The sequence below is a fragment of the Lontra canadensis genome, unplaced genomic scaffold, assembly GCF_010015895.1.
Source record: "Lontra canadensis isolate GAN:19392208 unplaced genomic scaffold, GSC_riverotter_1.0 scaffold30, whole genome shotgun sequence".
NCBI lineage: Eukaryota > Metazoa > Chordata > Mammalia > Carnivora > Mustelidae > Lontra > Lontra canadensis.
In genome coordinates this window covers 7,394,695-7,421,321 of record NW_022631024.1, presented here as the reverse complement: position 1 = coordinate 7,421,321, position 26,627 = coordinate 7,394,695, and the positions used below count along the sequence as shown (strand labels likewise).

The 26,627-nt window shown below is 47.3% G+C and overlaps 1 protein-coding gene across 5 annotated transcripts in view; it reads left to right on the top strand.

Moving 5' to 3' along the window:
• CDK5RAP2 (CDK5 regulatory subunit associated protein 2) overlaps positions 1 to 26,627 on the top strand; it is a 167,907-nt gene that overhangs the window by 70,638 nt on the left and 70,642 nt on the right. For all 5 annotated transcript variants that reach the window (XM_032865725.1, XM_032865728.1, XM_032865727.1 and 2 more), the window contains 6 exons: positions 3,274 to 3,444; positions 7,264 to 7,401; positions 14,815 to 14,912; positions 19,393 to 19,523; positions 20,931 to 21,040; positions 23,176 to 23,304. In XM_032865725.1, coding sequence (XP_032721616.1) covers positions 3,274 to 3,444; positions 7,264 to 7,401; positions 14,815 to 14,912; positions 19,393 to 19,523; positions 20,931 to 21,040; positions 23,176 to 23,304 — 777 coding nt within the window. The remainder of the gene's footprint in view (positions 1 to 3,273; positions 3,445 to 7,263; positions 7,402 to 14,814; positions 14,913 to 19,392; positions 19,524 to 20,930; positions 21,041 to 23,175; positions 23,305 to 26,627) is intronic.

Genomic DNA, 26,627 nt, shown 5'->3' with positions numbered 1-26,627 from the left:
GTCGTCTTTAGTGACCTGACTTTCCTTGAGACCCTGACTTGTGCTGAGGGCCCGCTAACCCCAAAAATACACGCATGCACAAACTTGCATAGGCTCCCAGGGACCCATACAGTGGACCTCAGATTAAGAACCCCTAATCTTGAGGAATGACCCAGCTACATGTGCTCTGTGGGACTTTGGAACAGGTCAAGTGTGTTAGTTTGGGAGACACGTGGGAGAAATGTAGCACATTAGTCACCTTTATCACTTAAAACATGCAAGTTCTTAATTTACGTACCTGAACTAAAATTGTATAAGCAAATGAGGTGGGAGAATGGAGTAAATTACTGTTGTACATATGCATATACACTAGAACTTGAACCAGACCTCAGAATAATGGGTCCTATAGGTGTTTGTGCAGAAGAGAGTACTGAATTGTGGAAATGATGTAAGTAGACCAGTAATTACTGTGCACGTGAATGGTACATATTTTTTACTTAGCATAATGCAGAAATATTTTAAGCTTAAAAAGTACACATGACCAGGCTCTCGGTTGGCCCACTTGGTTAAGTGTCTGACTTTTGATTTCAGTTTAGGTCATGTTCTCAAAGTTGTGAAGTGGAGCCCTGAGTCGGGCTCTACACTGAATGTGGAGCCTGCTAAGATTCTCTCTCTGCCCCTACTCCCTCTCAAAAAAAAAAAAAAAAAGTAGACTTGATCTTCTTAGGATGATCTTTCCAGGATGGCAGGCAGATTGATTGTGACTTTAAAGATCTACCTAAATGGCTTCCCACAAGATTTTGTGGTCCCTGTTACCCAGTTTTCAGAGGGAGGTTTAGAAAAGCACGTGTCAGATGATTATAGGAGGATGTGGATCATTTTGAAAGAAATCTAAACCCTGGCCATGGTGCAGAAATGAGCTGAGAGGCTTGCAATCAGAGTTGGAATCAGGCAGGTGCTGCCCCTTAGTGACTGTGATGGTGGGTAAGTTACTTTATCTGAGCCTGTTTCCGCCTTCATAAAATGGGAGCAATCCCATCGACCTCTCCATCCGTCCAACAGATACTTACTGAGTGCTGTTCTGGTTATCTGTTGTATTTGCCATTCCCAGGTGATGCTGACAATGTTCTAGGGACTGTGTTTTGGTAATTCTGGTTCTTTTTGGTGGGAAATGGTATTTAGAGACTATAGTCTGGATACTGAGGAGGATGCTGATTTTAGGCTTTCTTGGTGAGAGAAAGGAAATAACAAAATAAAAGTTCATATTGATATTTCCAATTCATATTTACAGTGACATGTTTTAACTTTATATTTGTTTTGGTATTCTCTTAGGTTTGTAATCTTGGTTATCACGTTAATAATTACTTATTTAATAAATATATAAACCCACACACAGTTTCAGAATAATAACACAAATATTATTTCTTCCAATATGATTACTAAAATAGTGTAAGATTTTCTGCAGTAGTCCCTTTTGTCCTTAGAGAAATAGCCCACTAGGGGTATACAAATTACTCTTCTTTTTTTTTTTTTTTGTTTAAGATTTTGTTTATTTACTTGAGTGAGAGCACAGAGGGAGAAAATCAAGGGAGAGGGACACGAAGACTCCCCACTGAGCAGGGAGCCCAATGTGGGGCTCGATCCCAGGCCCCCGGGATCGTGACCTGACCCAAAGGCAGATGCTTAACTGACTGAGCCAACCGGGTGCCCTAAATTACTGTGCTTTTAAGTTACTGAAATAATTCCTCTCTGTTTGGTTAACCAGTCAACCTGATACACAGGTTTATTTTTTGTTTGCTCCGCTTCTAGTTGTAGGAGATTTTTATTTTACTTTTCAAATAGTTATCCGAACATTTGGTTTGCCTCAATGTTACATTTGTAAAATGGATTCTGCTCCCTCCTTTTGCCTTGTTCTCTTTTTTATTTCCCTATAAACAACCATTTAATTTATTTTATAGTTAAATACATGAAAGTATGTTCTCCGTACTTTTTTCCCTATTGGGGTTTTCCTGACCCCCCTACCTGAGCAGTATATTCTGAAGATTACTTTCAGGCTTTGTGTTTATTTATAGAGTCCTCATTCCTTTCTCTTGATTGCTTCAGAGTGCTCCGTTGTGAGAATGTACCTTAGTTCATTCCTCTATGGTGGATATTTGGGTGGTTCCCAGCTCTTGCTGTTCTGAATAGTATTTCAGTATTACAAATAGCGTAGATCCTGAGGTGGCTCAAATCACCCTGTTCGCTGTTGGTTTTGTGTTTTTCCCCTTAACATTATAACACAAGCATTTTCCACGTTAATTGTAAATGTCATTATTTAAGATTTTTTTTTTTCTGATTGTGAAAGTAATATAGACTGATTTAGAGATTTTAGAAACTCAGAAAAATTAAAAAAAAAAAATCAACTGAAAGTCCCCACAGCCCCTCTATTTAGCTATGCTGTTCTTCTTTTTGATGTGTTTCCTCACGGCCTCAACAACATTGTGTATAAACATTTAGGAGACAATGGGCATCATATTGCATAGTGTTTGTTTTTCTCATAATTGTGCATTTTTAAAAAAAGATTTTACTTATTTATTTGAGAGCGAGAGTGCGCAGTGCGGGGTCGGGGGAGGAGCAGAGGGAGAGGGACGAGCTGGTTCTCAGGTGAGGGCCAGGCCCAACACGGAGCTCAACCTGGGACCCTAAGATCGTAATCTCAGCCGAAACCTGAGCTGAAGCTGAGTTTCTAGAGTCAGATGCTTAACCAACTGAGCCAGCCAGTGCCATAATTGTGCACTTCTTTAAATGCCATATTCTTTTTTTTTTTTTAAAGATTTTATTTATTTATTTGACAGTCAGAGATCACAAGTAGGCCTAGAAGCAGGCAGAGAGAGAGGGGGAAGCAGGCTCCCCGCTGAGCAGAGAGCCCGATGGGGGGCTCGATCCCAGGACCCTGAGATCATGACCCGAGCCAAAGGCGGAGGATTTAACCCACTGAGCCACCCAGGCGCCCCAAAATGCCATATTCTTTATAGTTAATTCCTTATTTAAAAAAAAATAATAATTCCCTGTTTTGGACATTTAGTTTTTTTTTTTTCAGTATTGCAAACAATGTTGTGCTAAATATCTGTGCATAAAGCTTTTTCCAGATTTCAGCTGCTTCTTAAAGCTGGTTTTCATCAGACTTTAAAAGAGAAGGAAGTGCACTTTGTTAAATGCACGTATTAGCTTGCTCTCGCATAGCGGTAAGCAGGAGAGATGATCATCTTGAAGTGCTTATCAAGTAAGTTCTATTTTTTCTTTTTCTTCGGGTAGGACCTTAGAAATGAAGTTGACAAACTACGTGATGAAGTGAATGAAAGAGAGAAAGCCGTGGAGAATCGTTACAAGAGTCTTTTGAGTGAAAGTAATAAGAAATTGCACAGTCAAGAACAAACGATCAGAAGTCTAACAGAAAGCATCTATCCAAAGGACTTGTTGCTTCAGGTACCATAACTTCTTTTTCTTTTGTATTTCAATCTGTTGACTTGGCACAGGCTGCTTTCTTTAAAAACTCTTTTGCAGAAACGTTTGCATAAAAATAAGGCTGGCAACAGTGACGATAGTCTTCACTGCTTTATGTCAGAACATCAGAGCTTCCTTTATGTGCTCTGGGCGTCAGCCACCAGCAAGAAGGGAAGGATCTTGTTCTGGGTCATGAGACGGGTCCACGGCAGAGCCCGATGGAGGCCCTGGCCTGTTCTGCCATAGTGGCCTACTCGCTTCACAACGGTACTTCCGGTGTGTCTGGAGTGTCTGCTGCTCCGTGGTGTGCCAGGCCCTCTCACCCCTCTGTGCTTTTCCTCTCACTGTCCCCATTTGGTCTGGGAATACCCTTCCTGTCTGATCGTGTAGCGAAGTTCTGATTTAGTGCAGGCTGACAGGTGACCGTGGTGGGTTCAACACGGGTGTTGAGCTCTGCTTCCTACTGGAGCCTTGTTAAAGAGACAGTGGAGGGGTGAAAGATACAAGCCCACAGGACTAAGAGCACTCTGCTCTATGCCTTTGGGGTGAAAAGCCAACAAGAAGCAAGCTGGTGTAGCCTACAGAGCCTAGAGAGGCTCAGCAGGCAGTAGAGGGACCTGGTCCCTGTGTAATCGGGGGATTTGGCGGGAATGCTGGGCAGTTAGGTGATCTTTCTTTTCACTAGCAGGAGATGGGGGTGGGGGGAGCATGCAGTTTCCTCTCTGGTGACCTTAATAAGCCAGGGATGGGGGAAGTGGGTCACCAGATGCACCTAAAGGCAGGAGTGGGTCTCTTGAATGAAAACGGGAGTGGAAATGTGCATCCTCAACATTGAGAGTCCTCTGAGGGGAGAAAAGACAGATGGGTATCTTCCAACAGAGCAAGCCTGTCCCCACCTGGTCCTCTGCCAGTGAGCCTGCCATCGGTGTGTTCTTTCCACTCTCAGTGCTTCTGAGCACTTTTCCCTTTAAAAGTAGATGGGGGGGCCTGAGCTCCCCAAACAGGGGAAAAGTGTGTAAGAGGAAAGCCAGCCAGACAGAACAAGGCTATGTAGAGGCCATGGAAATAGAAGAATGAGAAGCAACCAGACAGCTTTAAAAGACCTCAATACTGTAACATCTTTAGATAAGAACTAAGATCAGGATCGGATAAAAAAGATACTTGGAAAAGAAGAATGAGCTATTGGAAATTGGAAGTATGATTACAGATATAATGAGTTTAATAGGAGAGTTAGAAATACTGGAAGATAAAGTTGAGTGAATCTTCTAGAAAATAGAATCCAACAGAGAAACAGATAGGTGAGGAAATAGGAGGGAAGGGCCTGATTCAGAAGTTCCAGTATGTGATTGACCAGAGGTCCTGAGAGATGGGGCACGCAGAGCAGAGGGAAGGGAACCCTCAATGGGAGAGCTTGCAGAGTGAAGGAACAGGCACCTGTGCACTGAAAGGGTCCCTCTGCTTCTAGCACAAATAATGGTGAGATGCCCATGCCCTTGTGAAATCATAGCACGTGAGGATAAAGAGAGGATCTGAAAGGTTCCAAGGTAAAATGTGAAGGACCCAGACCTGGAATGACATCGGAATTCTCAGCAGCAATACTGGAGGCCAGAAGGCAGGAGAGCAGGGCTTCCAGATGGCTGAGGAAGAATGGTGTCCGGCCTAGCATTACATACTCAGCTGAGCCAGCAGCAAGAGTGAGGGCAAACAAAGCCGTTCCCCGACATTCAGTGCCAAAACCCCTCTGCCTCCTGGGGACCCCATGCAGGGAACACCTGGACAGTGATCCCATACAAATGAGGAAGAAGCCCAAAAGGAGAGAGACATGGGATCCAGCAAGTAGGGGATTCTCTTGGGATGTGGTGACGGGAAGGCCCAGGATGCAGAGAGCTTGTATTTGAGCTCTTGAGACAGGGCCTCAGCTGGGATTTCTCCAAGAAGTGGAAATGGAACCCATCATTGACCTGATGTGTCTGGCCCCATCTAGAGGCATTTTTAAAATTCTCTTAAGGGGCGCCTGGGTGGCTCAGTGGGTTAAAGCCTCTGCCTTCAGCTCAGGTCGTGATTCCCAGGGTCCTGGGATCAAGCCCCGCATTGGGCTCTCTGCTCAGTGGGGAGCCTGCTTCCTCCTCTCTCTCTGCCTGCCTCTCTGCCTACTTGTGATCTCCATCTGTCAAATAAATAAATAAAATATTTAAAAAAAAATTCTCTTAAGAGAGTTTAGAGATAAGTCTACCTTAAGTACCTAATTTAGTTTTATGAACTAAATGAATAAATACAGTAAAGCAGTTGCTACTGATTCCAAGGAAAGCAAAGAAACAAATCCGGAAGGAAATGTAATCTTGGAAGGCTAGATGGGTGAGTTGTGCCCAGTGTTTGTGTGGTCATAACAGTGCGAATGCGGACTGTCGATTGAACTGAAATTGTGTTGTAACTATGAGGATGATTTCTGGGGGTGGGGGCAGATGTTATAAGAACTAAGTCCTTAAACTCCTATGGTAGGAGCCAAGAGATAAATCTTAAGAAGTCAGTGGGACGCCTGGGCAGCTCCGTCAGTTGAGCGCCTGACTCTTGATCTTGGCTCAGGGCATGATATCAGGGTCGTGAGTTCAAGCCTCGTGCTGGGCTCCACACTGGGCATGGAGCCTACTTGGAAAAAAAATAAAAATAAAAAAGAAGTCAAGCAGGTGAGAGTAGTAATGTAATGCAAATAGCAGAAGAGCCTGAGGAATTGGAAGTTGTTTTTTCCTGGGAGTGGGACCCAGAGGTGAGAAGTGTGAGGTGGGGAGGGGGGGCCAGTTTTTCAAGTAAGCTGTGCCGACTGTTGTTAAACGATGTGCACGTATATTTGGACTTTTAGAAAAGGAAAATGGAAAGTGTGAGTTAAGCACAGCTGTATTATGGCAATTCTCGAAAGTCCGTGTTGGTCATTTGATTTGTTGTTTTTGCCGTTTATAGTTTAACAGGTTTTTGTAAGAAGTTGCCTCTGTTTCTTTTGTGTTTGTGCTCATCTAATTTCTCATAAACGTTTGACATGCAGAAGTAATTCTGATAGGTACTTAGAAATAAGATATGGTTCTTGCCCTTAATTTTTGACCTAAAGTGGACAGAGACCTCGTTAAGGAGTTACTAGGTTTTAAATAGTTAGGAATAGGTTCTATGCTTGAACTTGGCCAAAAGACCAGAGAGACGGTGTCTAGTCCTGCCAGACCTTCTGAAGGGGTCAGTGATGGGCGTCATTACAAAGGACCCTTTCACATGCGACCAGACCCCAAAACAACAGTCACAGCCTTTCTTCCTAAAAGTCAGATCTCCTCGTAGATAATAGATGGTTTAAGTTTTGTCAAATGTGTGATATTTCGAGAAAGACTGGGTTTTGTTGGGTTGCGATGTACAGTTTCACTAATCACCTCAGTAACCTCCTAGGATAGGAAATAGACCCAGAGGCCACACCTTGGCCAAGGGGGACCCAGGATGGGAACCTCATCCTGTGAGGCCAGGGCCTGGGCTTGGTCCTCCATACCCACCGGGCGGCCATCTGAGGGGTGAGGAAAAGGGCACTTTGTAATGACTGCCGCCACCCCTGCCGACGCCATGGCTGCGGGTTGCTTTTCCCCTGGTGGCAAATAACAAAGGCACTTGCATTACTTTTGTAATTGCTTAGTATTTGGGGTTGATGGAAATTTTTTTGAGGAAAAAAATGTGAAGAAAAAATAAAATGTTTTCCCTTAAAGAGTTTTGGACAGTCTGTTAAAATGTTTTCTCTTGTTGAAAACTTCCTTGTGATTTGTTTTGTTTCCTTAGAAATTCAGTGGAAAAGGTTCGGAAGCAGTACAGCAGACTTGTCTTTCACAGACTGGAGGGGAGCTCGGGGTCAAGACTGAGGGCTTCTCCGAAAAGTGCTCGCAGCGGTCACCAGGCAGCAGCCACATCTTCTCGGAGGTAAGCTTGGCTGGACTTGAATGTGTGCAGGTGAGTTCATGTGCTTCCTGATACGTGTGTGGTAACTCCTCGTTACCTAGAGCCCCTCCAGTGCCTTCCTGCCAGTGATTGAGCTCATAAGAGGTTGGAGGAGGGTTCTTAGACTGTCTGCCTTAGAGATGAGTACCCTTGGGCTGAGCGCTGGTGTTTGTACCACACAGGAAACTGGTAAATCACAGCTTAGTTAGAGATGAGCCCCTTATTTGCTGTCCCAGGGTTTACCTCTCAACTGTGTAATCTCTTTGTATGTCATTTCTACGTAGAAACTGGCCCAGCAAGCCTTTCCTGGTGTGGCCTTAGGTCGCTCTGCGTCATCTCTAACGACAGCTGACTTCTTGCATGTTCCTGAAAACGCTGTGTCTGCACCTCTCCCTGTGCCTTTGCATGTGCTGTTCCATCTGCCTGGAATGGCTTTTCTCTCCTCGTTTACTGGGTGACTCCTGAACATCCCTGAAAGTGCCCCTCTGCTGTCACCTTCCCTGAGGCTTCCTCCCTGGTACACGGCACTTTGCATGCCCATCCTTGCATTGATGTTACAGGATCCACCTTCCTGCTGCCCTCACTGGAGCCCCTACACACCAGGGTTGGGCACTTTGGGTTAAGGAACTGGGATTCATGTCTAAATCCCAATGCCTAGCCCAGTCCTTGGCCTAGTACGTAAGTGTTTGCTGAGTGAATGAATGAATGATTAATTAGATTGGTTTGTGAGAGACGCATACAGGTTGTTCTGAATCCACACCCCCACCCCAGCTTGCATGTAATGCACCTCGGCAGCCAGATATGGGAAAAGAAAGGAGCTCATCGTAGGCCAAGTTTTGTTTTTTTAAACCTGGCTTTAATTAAGTTCATACATTCCGAAGACAGAGAACTCTCTTACGCAAATTAGTTCTTTGATGAATGGCTCTGATCAGACTTGTGGTTTGTGAAGGGTGATTTTCAAAATAATTAATAACCGGTGTAGCACTGGCGTCAGAACAGGCTCAGGCAGTGGGGCTGGAGTTCCTGCTCTCGTGTGGAGACCAGCCCTCTAGTTACTGGCTCTTGGAGAGGTCCCTGAGGTCCCTGAGGGGTTTTGGGGGAGGGGCTGGGGCCACTGGGCTGGTTGGGTCGTTTGTAGTAGCCATTGGGCTGTGGGTCAGCTCAGCATCAGCCCTTCTCTGGGGGTCATCAGTGGCTGCAAGTGGGGACTTTTTCTTAACTTTGACCATTCGTGGACTTGCATTTTGCCGTTTCTCTTGAAAGAAAGTGTCAGCATGGAGTAGTGGAACTCCTGGGCTGGGCCAGAAGTCTGGAGGCCAGGATATTTCTCTGGTCTCTGTCACCACTTGGGGGATGTCAGGCACGTCCAATAACTAAATCTCAGAGGGCTAATATTTTGTGAGTCAATCTTGCATATAGTTACTCGATTTTGGCCAAGTTTAATTGGCTGTTAAGATGCACACTAACCTGGGGGCGCCTGGGTGGCTCAGTTGGTTAAGCATCCAACTCCTGGTTTTGGCTCAGGTCATGATCTCAGGGTCAAGAGACTGAGCCCACATGGGCTCCACGCTCAGTGCTGAGTCCGCTTGAGATCCTTTTCCTCTCCCTCCTGTTCTGCCCCTCCCCCTGCTAACACACTCTTTCATAACTAAATAAGATCTTTGAAAAAAACCTATAATAAGGCACAGTTCAGTGTTTTGAAACAAGGTAGCAGCCCACCAAGGTGTTTCAGATGGACAGATCTTCACTGATTTGAGTGCATTTCGTCAAACTTTGCTATTTTGAATCCCGTTTCAGTCATAGAAAACGTGTCTAAATGTTGAATGAGATGTTTATAGATTTATTGAACAGGCTGAGTGTTTTACAGTTTCATCTCACTAGTTTGATCAGCTACCACTTTTTTGGTTTCTGCACTGGGCGCTGTCTGCACTTCACAGAACCACATGTAAAAAGTCATATCATTTTCAGTTACACTTGGATCCTGGTGATGTTTAAATTACTGTGCAGAATGCCCAAGTACTTTAGCAAAGGCTTTAATTCTGTTCTGCAAGACTAATTGCAAATTGTGGATAAAGAATTATAAATGATCATTTTGGAATTATAAATTTCTTGGTGCCCGTCTACACAGTCCTGACTGTTACAGCCTGTGGTTTTCTCCTCCCCAAGAAAGGTGTGCTGCACTTCTTTCTCTGTAGAAAACGTGGATTTCTCCTGCGGTGCGTTTGGCCACTTTGTGTTGATTTAGGGTTTCTCCTCTGCCCATTTCTACAAAGAGCTTGAGGCTGTGATGAGGTCTCCATGGACTCGGGGCAGTCTCTTTTGCCTCTAATCACTGTGTGATCCTGAGAATTAATGCTGGGTGATCAGGGAATTGAGGAACGGGGAGGAAAGCACACTGACTGCATTTAACTTGTGCTGTGGCCAGAGATTTATAGCCTGGCTACTGACATGGTTGGGACATCAGTGCTGAGTTTCCCGAGTATTAAAATAAATGTCTTTGTTGCTGAGCTGTGACATACCTACCAAAGCAGACGCCATCCATCTACCAGGCCGCTAAATTGCCCTGTTTACCAAGAGGGGAGCCATTAAGCTTTCTCTTTACATATCTGCCGTCCCTTCAGATCGTGGTCTGCGCCTTACATGTGTTTCCTTCAAATAATTGAGGAAGCTCGGCAGAGCAGGAAATGCTCTGGATTTGGTGTTGGAATGTCAGTTCTTCTTTCTAGCTCTGTGACCTTGGGCAGGTCACTTAGTCTGTCTGAAACCCACCTTCCTGATCTGTAGATGGGGGACTTCCATGCTTACGTCCCGATAGGACTGGAAATAACCGAATGCATTAGTCACTAGTTAAGGCTCTCTGGGTGTAAGCTGTAGGATCCAACATTGAGTCGTGTGGTCACAGCAACAGTGGTAGAAGGGGGTACTTACTGCTGGCATGCCGGGGGCTCTCCCAGGTGCCCAGCGAGAGCTGAGTAGCCGTGTCTTGGACAGGGTGAGACTGTGGTGGCCCTTTGGACACCAGAAGCCTTAGACTCTAGGACTGTGTGTTTGATGTGACACACACCCAGCGTCCTGGACTTCTGGTTTCTCAGTTGAAATCTCTGAATCTGAAGTCAGAATCATCCTGGTTTGGCGTGGGCCCAGGGGGCTGGCTTACTGAGTGAAGGGTCTTCCAGGGTCTTGGCCCCATGTTTTAGGGACTGTTTTCAGATGACACAGGGAAGTGGTGAGCTGGGTGGTCACACCAAGGACCATGGGGAATAAACCTCAGAGTCAGACACCGTAGGTGTGTGGCTGTCATGGTCTTTGGGATGAGAGGCCCCTGTCTGGGTTGTTTCTTGTTTGCAGGAGCAGAAGCAGGGGTGCGGTGGCTTGTTCCTGCTGAGCAGGTGTTTCTTGTCTCTCCCCTCGGGGCAGCCTGGCCCCACTGCCTCTACGCCGAGGAGATCTGCCGGTTTGTCAGCTCTGCTGAGAGAGCCAAATGACTTCATTCTAATGGGGCATGATTCAACGCAGGGGAATAGGTGATTGATGAAATGGGACCCAAATGGCTCTGTAGAGTTCATTTATTTAACATGGGTGAGCTATTTGCTTCTAGGAAGACGTTGACTCACTCTGACTTCCGTTATGTAAAATATCCACAGGAATCTCTGCTCTTAAGATTCACGTTGGTCCCTGTGTTTTCCTCTTACCTACTTAATCATCAGGTCAGCAAGTATCTGGGGCAGCATTTGGTCTGCGCCAGGTACTGTGCCTGGCCGGGCACATGGCTGCCGACATGGGGTCCTCGGGCCTGTCAACAGGTGGTTGGTATGCCGGCTCTGGGGTGAAAGTGAACAGAGTGCCCTGGGGGCCAGAAGAGGGCATTTTTCTCAGTCAAGGAAGGCCTCCTGGTGAGAATTTGGCCTAAGCAGACCCTGTAGTGTGCTGGGAGTGTGTCAGTGGAGAGGGGTGAATGATGGTCTCTGCAGAGGGGAGGAGCTTCCCCCTCCCTTACCCCCCAACCCCGGGAGCGCAGACAGAGGGCTTCCTTCGTTCCACTGAGAAGGAAGAACAGGGAGAAGGGAAGTGCAGGTGTGGTCAGCTGGGGGGTGGAGGCTGGGGGCCTGGGAGAGAGGGTTTGGAGGAGCTGCCGGCCAGAAGGGTAGAGGGGAGCTGAGCCAGACATCCCGGCCCTGACCTTGCAGGGTGTCCTCTGCAGCCCGGCTCACCGCCATCCAGTTAAGACACAGGGGCCACAGAGTCAGGATTGTTTCACTGGGCACCTGCATTCCACATCTGGAGTCTACTCCATGCAACAGAAGTCCGTATTTACCTGTTTCTTTTCCTAGCGCTTCTTGACTGGCTTTGAAGTGACATACCTGAGCACAAATCTGACTGCTACCTATTAGCTGGATGGCCTCAAACGAATATTCTTCTCTCAGAGAATCAGTCTTTTCATCTGAAAAATGGGAAGCTTAACACACCTCCCTGGTTTCATTTAGAGATGATATGTGTAAAGCGCCCAGCAAAGGCCCAGGACATAGGAATAGAAGGATGGCTGACACTTACCAAGTATTGACTTTGTGCCAGGCATCACTGTGAGAACTTCGTGTAGATTAAGTCATTAAATCTCCGTCACAACCTTCTGAGCTACGTAGAGTCATTACCTTTATCTATAGGTTCGGATACTGAAACAGAGGAGTTGAGGCACTTGCTCAAGGTCACACAGTTAGTAGGGTCACATACTCTTTTTTTTTTTTAAGTTTTTTTTATTTGTATATTTGGCACACAGAGAGAGAGATCACAAGCAGGCAGAGAGGAAGGCAGAGAGAGAGGGGGAAGCAGGCTCCCCGCTGAGCAGAGAGCCTGATGCGGGGCTTGATCCCAGGACCCTGGGATCATGACCCGAGCCGAAGGCAGAAGCTTTAACCCACTGAGCCACCCAGGTGCCCCCGGGTCACACACTCTTAACCATCACTGCCCTTCATGGTCAGTTCTCAAGAAGCAATGGGTTTTTATTTTCTCTGTCATTTTTGGCTGCCTTTTACATGGCTGACAATGACCGTGTGACCCTGTCAAGTGTCCCAGTGCTCTGCATCCAGTGTGCAGCATTGATGGGTGAACTGAAGAGCACAGGCCTCAGAGTCTGGCTGCCTGGGCCCACACCCTGCCTCTCCCCCCCGACCTTGGGCCTGCTGATGGCCCTCTGTGCCACAGTCCCCTCATCACGGAAATGAGGGGAGGTGTAACACCTAAACTCATTGGGTTGTTTTGAGGACTCAGTGAGAAAAAGCCTAGGGAGCACTGAGGATGGTGGCTGACGTTGTCTTGTTAGCCTGTTAAATTCTTGCCTGGGCTCTTCTCTGGGACCCTCTGTCGACACACATGGTGTATACAGGTGGGAGCCGGGAGAATCCCACACGACGCTGTCACTGTGCACACGAAGCATATGGGAGCTCCTTGTGCCAGTGACATGTGGCATGATTTACAAAAGGGCCTGACATTTCTAGCAGTCTGGGTAACTAACTTATCCTGACCAGAATGGTGGTTTTGCATTTGCAACCCCTCCCCTTAGCAGGTGGTGCCTCTGCCTGGTTTTGCTCGGGGCTAGAAGCTTAGCCGCATCCCTGCAGGTCAGGGCTCATGACCTTTTTTGCCCTCTGCATCCCCACCGTAGTCTGCTGAAGCCAGGGATGTCTTCTCTGGAAGAGGATTTAAATGCGTAAAATATATGCATAGCATTATAAAGGAAACCAACTGCGTTGAAATTCGGTCATCAGAGTATTTAGAAAGATGCTTTGGAAGTGGCGCTTCTCTGTTAACGTGCTCGACGACGAGATTGTGGGGTGAGTGTGGTACCGCCGTGGTTATGAAGTAGTGATGAGAGTAAGTACTTCAGGATACTCGAGGTGCCTGGGACACACACAAACTAGCTATTTCTTTTGATGGCCGGGTCACAGGAAAATGCGGATGCTGCTGTGGTTCGTGGCAGGAACAGTATTCCTGCAGTTTCTGCGGGGTTACAAGCCCCTGTCCTAGGTGCTGTGTTGACTTTAGGAGGAAGCCTGGGTCAGCAGGAAGGATGGGGGCTGCCCTCAGTGTGCAACCCTCGGGCATGGAGGGACCCCGCCCCCCACCCTGGCATTCAGGGAGCGTCCAGTCCATGCAGGACACTGTGCTAGATATTCTGCACGCTAACTATTTATTTTCACGTTCTTTTCTTATTCTGAAATAATTTCACACTTACAGGCTTGTTTCAGGAATCAAGGATCTTACTTTTCCCGAGACATCCGAGAGTATGTCGCCCACATGGAGCCCTGTCACCTCTGAATACGTTAGTGTGTACTTCTTTGGAGCAGGGACACTGTCCTGCTCAGCCCGGCACAGCTGTCAGGAGTGGGTATAAGCAGACTCTCCACGACTTCCAATCCCAGACTCGCTGCTGTTCCACCGCTTGTCCCACCAAGCCCCTCATAGCCTGAGGACCCAATTCAGGATCACACGTTGCTCTATCTTGATTCTTTAGTCTTCAGTCTGGAATAGTTTCTCCGTCTTTCCTTGACTCTCATGCACTTCCTACTTCTGAAGTGTCCGAGCCAGTCATCATAGATTGTCCTTCCATTGGGGTTTGTTTGATGTTGCCTCGTTGGTTGGGTTCAGGTCCGTGTCTTTGGCAGGCATGTCCTCTCATTGTGTCCTGTCTGCTGGTACACAATTTCGATTTGCCTCATTGCTGGCCACGGTGACTTTGATAACTTTAGGAAGGTGGTGTCCTCTAGGTGTCTTGACTCTGTGGGTCCTCTTTTTTCCTGTCATTAATAAGTAGTTGGAGGTGTGTTGGGTCTATGTAGATATCCCGATACTCTGTTCAGACTTTCCCCCACTGGTTTTCACTAGTCTCTAAGGTCACATGCTTGGTAAGCAGCAGAGACCCGTCTCAGATCCCTTTGTCATCATTCCGTTCGGGATACCTTTAGAGTGCAGCTCACTTGGCCTTTTCTACTTCAGTGTAAGTCCCTTGTCCCTAATACCAGGTTTGGGTAGATGCACTTCTCATCTTTGGAGCAAGAGCAAATGTGGAAAGCACTGTTGGTAGTGACGAGAAAGCGAAGACCAGCCGCCCTGAGGGGTGGCAGTTCCATGAGGGCTGTGCTGGGCAGCAACAATGCTCCTTTTAGAGCGGCTGTTCAGTATTGGAAGCACACCTCCTGGCTTTGTTCCAAGGGACATGGTGACAGTCATTCCCCCACGTGTCCTGCAGGTGGTGCTCTCTGACTGTGACCTGAGCCAGGGCCTGGCACCGGGGATCACCTCCGTCTGGATTTATAAACTACCCACATGTGTTTGCATAATGTCAGGATGTACTCTTTTGAAATTCTTCCCTTCATGTCAGATACCCATTGTCATTTCCAGGAAAAGCAGCCATTGGACTATGAAGAGCTGATTCAGGTCTTGAGGAAGGAGCAGGACATCTCTACTCACCTGGTGAAGCCTCTGCAGGACCCAGACAGGTAAAAGGGCACTACTTGGACATCATATACATACGCAGACACTCGTATTTTGAACAAACAGTGTTGGTGTCTGAGGCAGCAAAGCCCTCCCTGTTGATTTAGGGAGCTTAAAGTGCTTGGATGATGGTTGCCTTCCTTAAATCACATAACCTTATTTTATATCAAAAATTATCTGGTTTTGAGGCGCCTGCCCGGCTCATTTGGTTGAACATCTGGCTCTTGGTTTTGGCTCAGGTCACGATCTCAGAGTCCTGAGATCGAGCCCCATGCTAGGCTGTGCACTCAGTGCGGTGTCTGTTTGAGATTTTCTCTCCCTCTTCCTCTGCCTCTCCCCCCAGGCACTCTCTCTCTTTCTCTCTCTCTCAAATAAATAAATAAATAAATAAATAAAAATAAAATTGTCTGATTTTTGGATTGTTTGATTTTTTTATCCTAATGAACGTAGGATAAAAATAACATAATAATAATAATAATACTCGTTTTTATTGTACTTTATCATAGATTTAGAAAGTGCTTCCATGTGTATTATCTTATACAATCCTCAGAGCTGTTCTGTGAGGTAATATTGTTATCCCCGTGGTCCATGAGGCCATGAACACTGAGAGAGGTTAGGTGACTTGTCCAAAGTGACACCGGTGGTGAGTGGCCACACTCAGGGATTCCAACAAGTTTCTGTGTCCTGGAGTAACTTGTGTCTTACAGGATTGCTGAGATGATCATGTGCCAGGGAGGTGCGTGATGAGAGCCTCCTGTAGGCGAGTGGTCGTGCTCCTAGCTCTGTGCATAGGCAGGTGGGCCCTCTGGGCCTCAGTGATTTCTCACACTACGATCTTCTCTCTACACACAAGGGTAGTTACAGGTGAAAGGGTACAAGGTCTGGGGTTCATTTCAAAACCATACAGGAGCAGAGGAAGTGGTTGGGGATACTGTTGGAACAGGAGCAGCCGTGGCTGCCTAGTGGGCAGGGCTGGGGTGTGAGTAAACGGGGAGGGGCTCTTGTATGAGCTTTTTTTCATTTGTGTATGTTTAAAAATTTCTAAAATAAAAAGTTAAAACATCCCCCCTCACTGCGCCTTCTCTGAAGCCTTTCACTCTGGCTGGAATGGTTTTCACTGTTGCAGGCCGCGTGCCTTCCTGCCTCTGCCTTTGCTTGGGTCCCACACCCTACTGTAGTCTCCCAGAGGCCCCTTGAGAATTCCTCTGGAGGGCTGCACTTGTGAGGAGGCTGTTGCTATTTGTCTGCCCTCACGGCTGCCCCCACCACCCTTTGGGTGCTTATCCGTAACCGGCCTGCCCCCTCATCAGGGCTGTGTGCCCCTCAGGGCGGAACCCCGTCTTCTCAGCGGCTCCGTTTCCCAGTGCCTGTCACCGCGGCTGGGTGGAATGGGCACGTGGGAAGCGCGGAGAGCATGAGGAACCCCCCCCACCCCACGCCAAACCTGTGTCCAGTCTTCTGAGATAGGAGATTGTTTTCAGATTTGTTGATCTGAAGTGAGTTTAGAGAAAACGGAAGCATGCTGATGAAATTCTGGGAGTAGGCATCACTCTCTAAAAATGAGCGTTTTCCAGAAGCCTTAGCTGCTTGGCATTACTGCTGGGGAAGGGGCGAGTGAAGCTGGGAAGCTGGGGTGGGGGTGGGAGTGGGGACGGGCCAAATCCCGGCATCTTCTCTGGGTTCTGTGCCGTGTGGGATGCTTAACAGCACCTCAGCTTTTACTACTGCGTTCCAGAAGCGCCCTCCCCTGCCCCAGCGTGACGGCCAGCAGTGTCTCCAGATAGTGCCACATCTCTCTCGGGAGGTTAAATTGTCCCCAGGTGGGAATCACCACTATAACTCAGGAGAATCAGAAAGCTCGGCTTGCGAACATCCTCTTTCGCTTGGGAGGCGCTGGGATGTGTGGATGGAGGGAAATAATGCGTGTTGCGTGTCTTGTGTGTGTTTGGCTTTGTGCTAAACTCTTTCCCATGTAACTGAGAGTTAATCCTTCAAACAGTCCTGAAGGGAAGGAGTTGTCCCCATTCCACAGATGAGAAAGGCGGCCAGGACTCAGGCAGTTTAACCAACTTGCCCGAGGTCACAGAGCTAGTTAGCGGTGGCGTACCATGCCGTGCCCTGCCGTGCCCTGCCGTGCCTCCTCCCACTCCCCTGCAGAAGGAGGAATGCACTAGGCTTTTGTTTCTTTCTAGGTGAAACACCTTTTGTTCCACCAGCTCCTCACACCTTGAAAAGGCCCCGGAGTTAGGGAAACATAAATGACAGACATGGGAGCATCAGCTGTGTACTTTTCACCCTGTCAGAGAATGGAAGAGGGAGGGAAGCAGTGTTCCTCAGCCCTAATCGCAGCAGCTTTGCTAAAACAATCTCCTTTTTTCCCCTGCTTAAGTGTCTCTGCAGCACGATTGCATCCAAGCGAGTGCTGTGACACCTCTGTGAGGTTTTTCCATCAGCCTTACAAATTGATCATTATGATTGTCTTGAAATGGAACTAGGTACAAGCTGCTGGTAGGGCCCCTTCCTTCGCAAGGAGACCGCTTCACCATGAACCATCGTCAAAGCGGCGAGCATAGACGATTAGACATAATGGTTTATTTTCCTTCTGATATATGTTAGTTTGTATGTGCGGTTCGATGGATGGAGCTGGAAAAAAATCTCTGAAAGAGAGTGGGGCTTGAGTCTGTAGCACAGACATTTGGAGCAGTAGCTCCTAGCCGTTTTGGGGTTCTGGACCCCTTTCGAAAAATCTGATGAAAGCTCCTTGGCCCTCTCCTTTGGAAGATCCACATATTACATTTTTGCAGATAGTCTCAAGGTGTTGATGGACCCTCTTAGGGACCCATAGGTCAGACACTGGACAGGGAGTGATGTATTTTTCAGGACTTAAGACAGGAGGCTTTCTGATTTGTTAATGTGTTTTGCTAGTCTTGAAAAATGTTCATAATACTTTGACCCAGTAATTGCACTGCTGGGAATCGGGCTTAAGAAATGAACCTGGATGTGAAAGGCTTTAGGCACGGAGATATTCAGTGAAACATCATTTATGTTATGCAGATATTGGCTGGGGTCTCTGTTCCTCTGAGAGCTGGGGGCACTCCGTTCAGATTCCGGCCATGTGCCACAGGAGGCGGAAGCCAGACCCTATCTGGTGGGTCTGCGCCACCCAGATCAGTAGCCACTAGCCAGGAGACTGTCAACATTGGAACTAAGAAAAATTACCCATTCAGTTCCTCAGTGGTTAGCCGCGTTTCAGCAGCTCAGTCGGCACACTCTTAGCTAGTGGCTACCCTATAGTGCATATACAGAACACTTCTAACTTCCAGAAAGTTCTGTTGAATAGCACCCCAGGATTTCTGGAGATTCTGGGAGGTGTGCATTTTCATGGCCTCTTCTGAATTCTGGGTTGCTGGTCTCACGCAGGCTCTCTGTGCAGGTCACACCGTGTCACACTGACCCAGATGTGAGACTTGGCACTCCCCAACTCAAATAAAAATTCATCCCACAATGCATTTGTGAGTGGGGCTGACCTATGAAAGCCGAGTTCTGTTGGCCCCTGAATCAGTCCTTTCTTCCCTCCTATTATCAACTCCCTCCTTCTTCTCTTTTTCCACTTCGTCCTGCCCCTCAGTTTCATCCCCAGTTCCATGTCTTTCAGGAATGACATATTTGCTCCTCTCCTCTCATTTGAAGCCTGGGTGCCAGGTGACACTGAGGCTCTGGAGAGCCTCCCCTTCTACACCCAAGCCCTTGCAAGGCATTACTCCAAACAGAGAAATATTCTGGGGAATGACATTATCTCTCCCTGTTTATACCTGTAGCAAAAACTTGGAAATGACCCAAATGTCCACTAATAAGAGGATGAGTTCGACTAAACGGTGAGACATTCACCTGATTAATATTACCTAGTCACTGAAACTGAAGCTTGCAAATAATTTCTGAAAATATAGGGAAATACTTACGTGAGGAACACACAATTTAGTATCGTGCGTCAAGTATTATTTTCACCTTGTAAAAATACTCAGGGAAAAAGATTGGGAGGAAATGCAGTCTGGGGGTACCTGGCTGGCTCAGTTAGTAGACTGTGTGACTCTTGATCTTGGGGTTGTGAGTTCAAGTCTCACTTTGGGTAGAGAGATTACTTAAAAATAAATAAAGTCTTAAAAAAAGGCATGCACCCTGCCCCATGTTAATTAGTAGTGGATCATGGTAGTTTCTTAATGCTTTTGTATTTCAAACTTTCCATAAGCATGTATTTACTTTTATAACCAGAAAAAAGCCCACTGATGACCTGACAGTCGAGGGGAGGCTGGCTGGCTTTTGTATCTTAAAGCACAAATAGGTCTGTTTGAAAATGGCTGGTGTCTGTGGGTCACATACAGACGTGTTGAATCACTATATTTATTCTACACCTGAAACTGTATTACCCTGCATGTTAACTAACTGGAATTTAAGTAAAAACTTTTTCTGGTGTCTTCCTTTACCAAGTATCAACAGCCTGCAGACTGAGTTAAACAGCATTTTTGCTTTGCGGAAGCAGCTAGAGCAGGATGTACTCGCCTATCGGAATTTGCAAAGGACCCTGGAGGAGCAGATCAGTGAAATTCGGAGGCGGGAAGGTGCGTGCTCTCTTGCATGTGTTTCCTTCTGGTTTTCCCATGTGGAGGGCCTTGGCTGAACTTTAAGAAAGTCCCAAAACTCCAATAGGGGATGAGGAACCCCCAGGATTTCATCTGGATTCCTCTTTTTTGTGGTGACCATGTTAATGTTGGCCTTGCGGGTCTGTGTGTGTCCAGCTTCGGCCTTCGTGGAAGGGCTCAGTGTGTCGTATCCGTTTGCCTAGCGGGGCACCCGCTTTAGAGTCTGGACCACACAGATGCATGGCACCGAGGTTGCTGTTCGTGGTGAGACTTTGCTCTTATCGTTGTCACAACCACCACAAGTGGATTCCTTAGCGGGGGGCTACAAGGTGAGAGGCCTGTGGTTCTAGCATCGCTGTGCTCATCACAGCAACACTCGGCCCTCTCCCTTGCTAGAACCTGAGCCCCCACAAGTCTGCACCAGTATCCACTTACTCTCTGTCTTGAGTCTGGTACCCAGCACGTATGGGTACAAGGATTTGGCAGTGGTGGGCTTGATGTTTCTGAAGCACCTGCTGTGTACAAGGCACAGGACCAGGCACTTCACTTCTCATCTCTGGTTCTGACGATTACCCTACTGGCCAGCATCAGTGTTGACTTCATTTTACAAATGAAGAAACTGGGGCTCGGGCTGGGGGCGGGGGTTTGATTTACCCACGTTCAAGCCAGAATATCATCCTTTGGAGTGTAAGTCTTTCTAGTATATTAGGTGTATCAGTTCTTATCCCCAGATTGTTAAATGAGATCGTGTTTGTAGACAGGTGTCATTTAGTAGATAGCCTGCCCTTCCTCTGTGCCTTCCCTCCCTGTTGGGATGTGACCTTTGGCGCAGAGGAAGCAGACCTTTGTGCAGGTGACCAGAGGTTCTCTTATCTTAGATCTAGCAGCCAATTTCTGCACTTGCTGTGCTCACAACCACAGAGTGCTCTGGGGCCAGTAAAAAATACATCAGGCCCTTTTATTTCCCTGGAGCACTACCCTTGAGGGTCACGTCTAATTTTCCTGAATTCTCACCTAAACAGAATCACTCCCTCATTTGAACTGAAATCACCATTCGCTGGTGCCACTCAGAGTGGTCTCTAGGTACGACACTTGATATGCAAATTATAATTCAGAATAGGCCACAGTGAAATCCTGCAGCCCATGATGAAACCATACATTGAAATATCAGCCTGTAGAGAAAGAGGGAAAATTACTTTTGCTCCAAAGGTGGTACATTCAACTCCCTATTTGTACTTACTCCCTTTGTAGCGACCCCCACAACCCCCACTTCTCCCAATTCAAACTGCCTTATGTGGATTATACTAGGATTGGGTTTGGAAGGATCTATTTCTGATATGCTTTTTCTCCTCCTCCCTCACCCCCCCCCTTTTTTTTTTTTTGCAGAAGAACCATTTTCATTTTATAGTGATCAAACATCTTATCTGAGTATTTGCCTTGAAGAGCCCAATCGGTTTCAAGTGGAACATTTTTCTCAAGAAGAACTTAAGAAAAAGGTATATTGACCTGTTAACTTGTGGTCCTTTGTTGGTTATTTGTTGTCTCTTGTGTTCCTGATCTGAGGTGTGAGAATCTGAAAGCCCCTTTCCTCTCCTTCCTTCCCTCTCTCCCTGCCTGCCTTTGCTCCTTCTTTGTTCCTTCTGTGTTTGTTACCTGGCATGCCCTCCCCCGTGCCTGACACCCTCCTTCTCAGACTGGAGGACCAGCCCAAGCTTGATCTTCTCTAGCAAATGCTCTCCAGGCCCTCCCTCAGGTCATTCTCCTCTCCTCTTGTACCTAACTGCACTGATGTCGTGCTCATCCTGATCTGGAATTATCCGGTTACTCGTCTCTATCCCCACCAGGTTGTGCGCATCTTCAAGGTGGTGATTGTATCTTACTTATTTTTGATTTTCCAGGACCTACCCCACACAGTGGGCGTTAATACGTGCTTTCTGAAAGAATAAAGATCCAGACTTGATAAGTAAATCTCTCTTTAAAATTGGAAACCAGGTTTCTCAATCTGTAGATTGTTGGTGTGATTAGAGTGGTTTGGAACTTCAAGATCCTAACAAGCACTGATAAGAGTAGGAAGTGTGAGCTCAGAGGAGACTGTGATTTATTATGCAGTTATCATGTATGTATGACAGATTCGGTTTCTGCCTTGGAATAATTCACATTCTGGCAGAGTAGTCAGACGTGTAAACAGGTGTGTGCAGTATGGGGTGCAGGGGTTGCTGAAGTAGGTGGATGTGCAGGGCAGAGGCAGCAGAGAAAGAGAGGTTAATTGTCGGGGGTTGGGGAGTGCTCACTTGATCAGAGGAAGCTTTTTAGCAGAAGTGAGGCCTGAAGTGGGTTTTGAAGGATGAATAGGAGTTTGTCTAGGTGGCGGGCCTTCTCTGCAGAGACAGAGAGAGAAAGTAGGTGTAAGGTACTAAAAGTAAGGAATAGAAAGGAGAATTAAAAATTTCAGTATCTTGGGGAGGAGTGGAGCAAGGAGCATTGAAGCATCTTAGTTTTTGAAGACAAAGCGAACGGGGAAGATGAAGGCAGCTGACAGCACCTCCTGTGGCATTGTTTCAGGGCATGAGGCAGTTCACATGGTTGACACTTAGTCCATGTTTATAGAGTCAGAATGTTTTGTTCTTCTCACTACAACCTCGAGGGTTGGGTCCAGCTCGTCTTCATGTGTTGCGGTACTGGACATCTGCTGTGTAGTCAGGGGGAGCTTTCCCACTTTACTGGAGGGGCTAATGCTCACTCCATTAAGAAGTCTGCAGAATTATTGGCCATTGGGGTTTGAAGCTTGTAGGCAACAAAGGTGGTGTTTGCTTAGCTGCTGATGTACCTGGTCCAGTGAGACCCATGCCTTAAGGAGGAGCACTGGACTCGGAGCCCTGGGATCTCAGCTCCAGGCCTGCTCTGCCTCTGTGGAGGCAGCTGCCCTTTCCCACTTTTCCCACAAAGTGAGGCACTTTGGCCGTCATTGTATGTCCTTTAATTGCCCACACATCCCCAGCTATGGGGCCTTGGGCAATAAACTTCTTTGTACGCCGGCTCCTCATTGTAAAATGAGAATAGTCATTCCAGCCTGTCCACCTCCTCAGGATTTGTGTGAGGAATGGATGACTAAAGCTTGTGGGAGTATTTTAGTAGCTGTAAATTGCTTTGTAATTGAAGATGATTATTATTACTGACATCGCTAGGTAGGTATGCAAAGAAGAAGGTTGATGCTCTAAAGGAAGGCTCTGACACAGTCTCAGAAATGTCAGTCTCGGGGGCCTGTCCTCCAGGGGGCCTCACGTACCAGACGGAGATCGTCTTAGCTGTCATAGTAGCCTGCGCCAGGGACCTCACTGCACTGTGACCATGATTCTGATCAATTCCCACAGTAGCCCACGTCACAGATGAGGAAATGGAGGCTCAGCCCAGCATGGCTTTGGAGGGGTGGCTGTGGGATTAGAATACAGGTATGCTAGTGGCGTTTTCACTGCACCCTGAAGGGGTGCTGGAAGAGTGGAGTGGGGCTGCCTGTTCCACCACCCCCTGCAGTGGTGCTGAGAAGCCAGGAAGGTCTGTGTGCAGGGCTGGGCCCCTGGGAAACCGAGGTCGGCTGTGGGCAGCCACTTCTCTCTCTGCTCTTATCCCCCAGGTCAGTGACCTCATACAGCTAGTGAAGGAACTGTATACAGACAACCAGCACCTGAAGAAAACCATTTTTGATCTCTCCTGCATGGGTTTCCAGGGAGGTGACAGACTTGAGTCGATAGGACAATCTGAGGTAAGGAGAGACAGTCGTGTTATGTGCTAACTACAAAGTGGTACCGGCCCTCTAGATGTCTCCGGACTGCATCCGTCCCGAGGAGGCCCTGCTGAGACTCCATTTGCTGGATATGCTTTCGAGGGCCCTGGTCAGTCAGCAGCCTCCCTGAAAGTCTGGGGTATGTCTGCATGGACACTTTGGCTATCTTTGGATAGCTTTTGACTCCAGGGTCCGGCCCTGGGACCTGTGCTGCAGATGACACACCTGGTTGAGCGGTTTGGTCTCAGAGGGATCTGGAGAGCTGCCACATCACCCAGGTAATTTGGGCAGTGTAGATGCCCCTTTAAGAAATCCACTAAGGTTGAAAAACAAATGAGTAACACGTATTTCATTTTTGTATGAATCTTCTGAATTTTGTGCCCTCCTCACTCCTGTGGCCTCTGGACTGAGGGATTTGACTGGACATATGTCATCCCCGCACATACCCCGGGGGCTCCCACAGTCTGCCTTGTGCACAGGACGCGGCGGGGAGTCCACAGCCTGTCCGAGCAGAACCCTTGGGCTGTGGGAATTTTCTGCTGGTGGCATTTGAAGGTCCAAAGGGGCCAGGAAAGGTTAAATCATGGTGTCTTCAGGAGGACCACGAAGAGGCCTCTGGTTTGCCGGGCTTGTGTACTTGGTCAGCCCTCCCACCCCGGGAGAGACGAGGGGGCCACATCCAGCCCGGTCCTGTCTGTGTGTCTGCTCGTCTTTGTCAGGTGCTGTCTCTGAGTCTCTGTTCTTGGCCCGCGCGTACAGGGAGACCCTGAAATTGTGCCAGTGAGGAAGAGCTTGTTTCCTCCCTTCAGCCCCTGACTGGCTTCACTCCGCCACGGACGGCGCCTGGCCCGGGCCTCCGTTAGCCTTTCTCAGAGGACTGGAGCTGTTGTTACTCACAAGGGCAGGAGAGCCTTTTTGTCCTTGGGTCCCGGGCCCCTCAGTCTTCTTGGTTAGGATTGTCTTGAACTCAGCCTAGCTTGCCAGGTAAAGGAGGTCTTGTTGCCACATTCTGGGGAAAGCTCTGTTAGCCTGAAAGCTGTCTCTTCCCATCTGCAACGTGGGAGCTGCTCACAGGTACTGATGCTACGCTCTGGCCATCTGCTGTCTTTGAGACAGGAACGTTATTGATCTTAGCCCCCCGGGCTCCAGATAATTTTGGAAACTAAGAATATCTGCAGTCCATTTAGGGAGAAACACGTCTCTTGGTTAGTTTTCTCCAAGGCAGCATTTTTAATAAGCAGCTCATTCTTCACCTACTTCATTTGAGTCGTAAATGGCGAGTTTGTTTGTTCATTTGCCCTTTGAAAAAAATCTGTTAAATGTCCCATTATGTCCTTTGGAGAACAGAGGCTTTTTCCTCTTCCCACTCTGAGATCTCAGTATCAGCCAATTCAGATCGGAATCGTTTGTCAGATTTGCACTTCGACTTGATGTTCCCTGTGAAAAGCCTTGTCCTTTGTAGCCGTTTCCTGTCTTTCCCCGGAATGGGGTGGGCAGGTCCGAAATTCCGCGTGGGAAGGAAGCTGTTCCCAAAGTGATCTTGAGCGGAAGGAGGAGCGGTCGCTTAGGCGAGGGTGGGATGGCAAAGGGAGGAGGCCGCCATGCCCTGGGTATGCGTGTAGTTCTCCTTTGATGAGGCCTGGAAATGCCCAGGCTGTGCACAGCCTTTTCTGAACAGCAGGGCTTGCAGAGCGGGGGCTGGGCACCATTCCTGCTCCTGGGAGCCTGTATATTGGGGGGTAGGGGTGGTGGGGGAGTAGGGAGGACAGCAAATCTTTTTCGTGTTTTCAAAATTCAGTATTTTTCTCCAATATTTAATTAGCCCAAAACATTGGGTTAAAATAGAGAAAAGAAGTTACCCCAATCCTGCCGCTTTAAAACACGCACAGTTAATTAACATTTTGGAATCCTTCCTCCTCTGTTTTTATGAACACGTGGAGGCCCACAGTGCATATATGGTTTTGTTTCCTGTTTTATTTTTCCAATTGCTCTTATGTTATAACATCTTACTGTATTTTATGGATGCGTAGAAATTGAGCTAACGGCCTCGTTATTCTTGGACATATAGATTGTTCCTAGTGACTCACTATTTTAAATTACCTGATGAGTGTCATTGGACACAAATATTTTTCTGGGTTTAGGTTTTTTCCCCCCTTAGTCTGTATTCCCAGATACGTACATAATTGCTAGGTCAAAAGTATAGATAGAGATAGATGCAGCTATAAAATAGGCATCTGGTTTATTTTCATATATAGCCTCCCCCTGCAACTTTTAATTTGATAAAGGGTATAAATAGTAGGAGGCCCTTGACGTAGTTTGTCGGGTTTGTCTTCAACGTGGTTGCCGTGGAGCGGGCCCCCCCGGCTGATGCAGAGGGTGCTTACTCCTGCATGTGGGCCGTTCACCTCACAACCCACGAAACAAACAGAAGACTGGGGACAGGTGTCCTTTGGTTTTAAAGGGCATGAAAATCATCTCTAATCGGTTTGCTCCTCCTTCTTTATGTTCATTTACCGGTTACTGCGCATTATAAAATGTGGTTGAGGATTGATGTGCCGCAGTGATTGGAGCCGCATGCAGTCAGGGGGTGAGCCCTGCAAACCACGGACCCTGGGTTGCATGGAACTCTCCGCTCTCAGGAGTGGGGTGCAGGAGACATGTGTGCATGTGTAGAAGGAGCGAGTCTCTGTTATTATTCACTTACGTCATCAGTTTTAGAGATGGCTAGAAGACAAAGATTTTTTTTTTTTTTTTTTTTTGGATGGAAGGAAAACGTGGATTGAGGGGCATAATTTAATTGAACGTAGGTATTTGAAGGGTTGCTGTGTTGAATAAGAAAAAGACGTATGACTCTGGAGGACAGACATGGTGCTCAGAAGGAGGGGATGCTTGTTAAATTCTGCTTTAGTGGCAGAATAAAATTTAGTTTGTCAGAAGCAAATTGAATTTCATTAAAAGAAGGAGGGTTTCTAAGACTTTGACTTCATAAGTTATGAATTTTACATTATTTATAAAGGGCCCTTGGCACAGTGCCTGGCATGTAGTAGGCACTCAGTAAAACAGTTAATTTAATTTTTTTGGTAAGCTAGTGGCAGAGTCGGGACTAGAGCCTTCTTCTGACTCTGTTCAGTGTTGTTTCTGTGACACCATGGGCAGTGCTGCTGACGTTTAATGTGCGTGTGACTTTCCTGGGCATCTTGTTAAAATGAAGATTCCGGTTCCCTGAGCCTGGTGTGGGGCCCAAGAGTCTGGATGTCTCATAAGCTGGTACTCTGAAGAACGCCCTTGGAGTAGCAAGACCA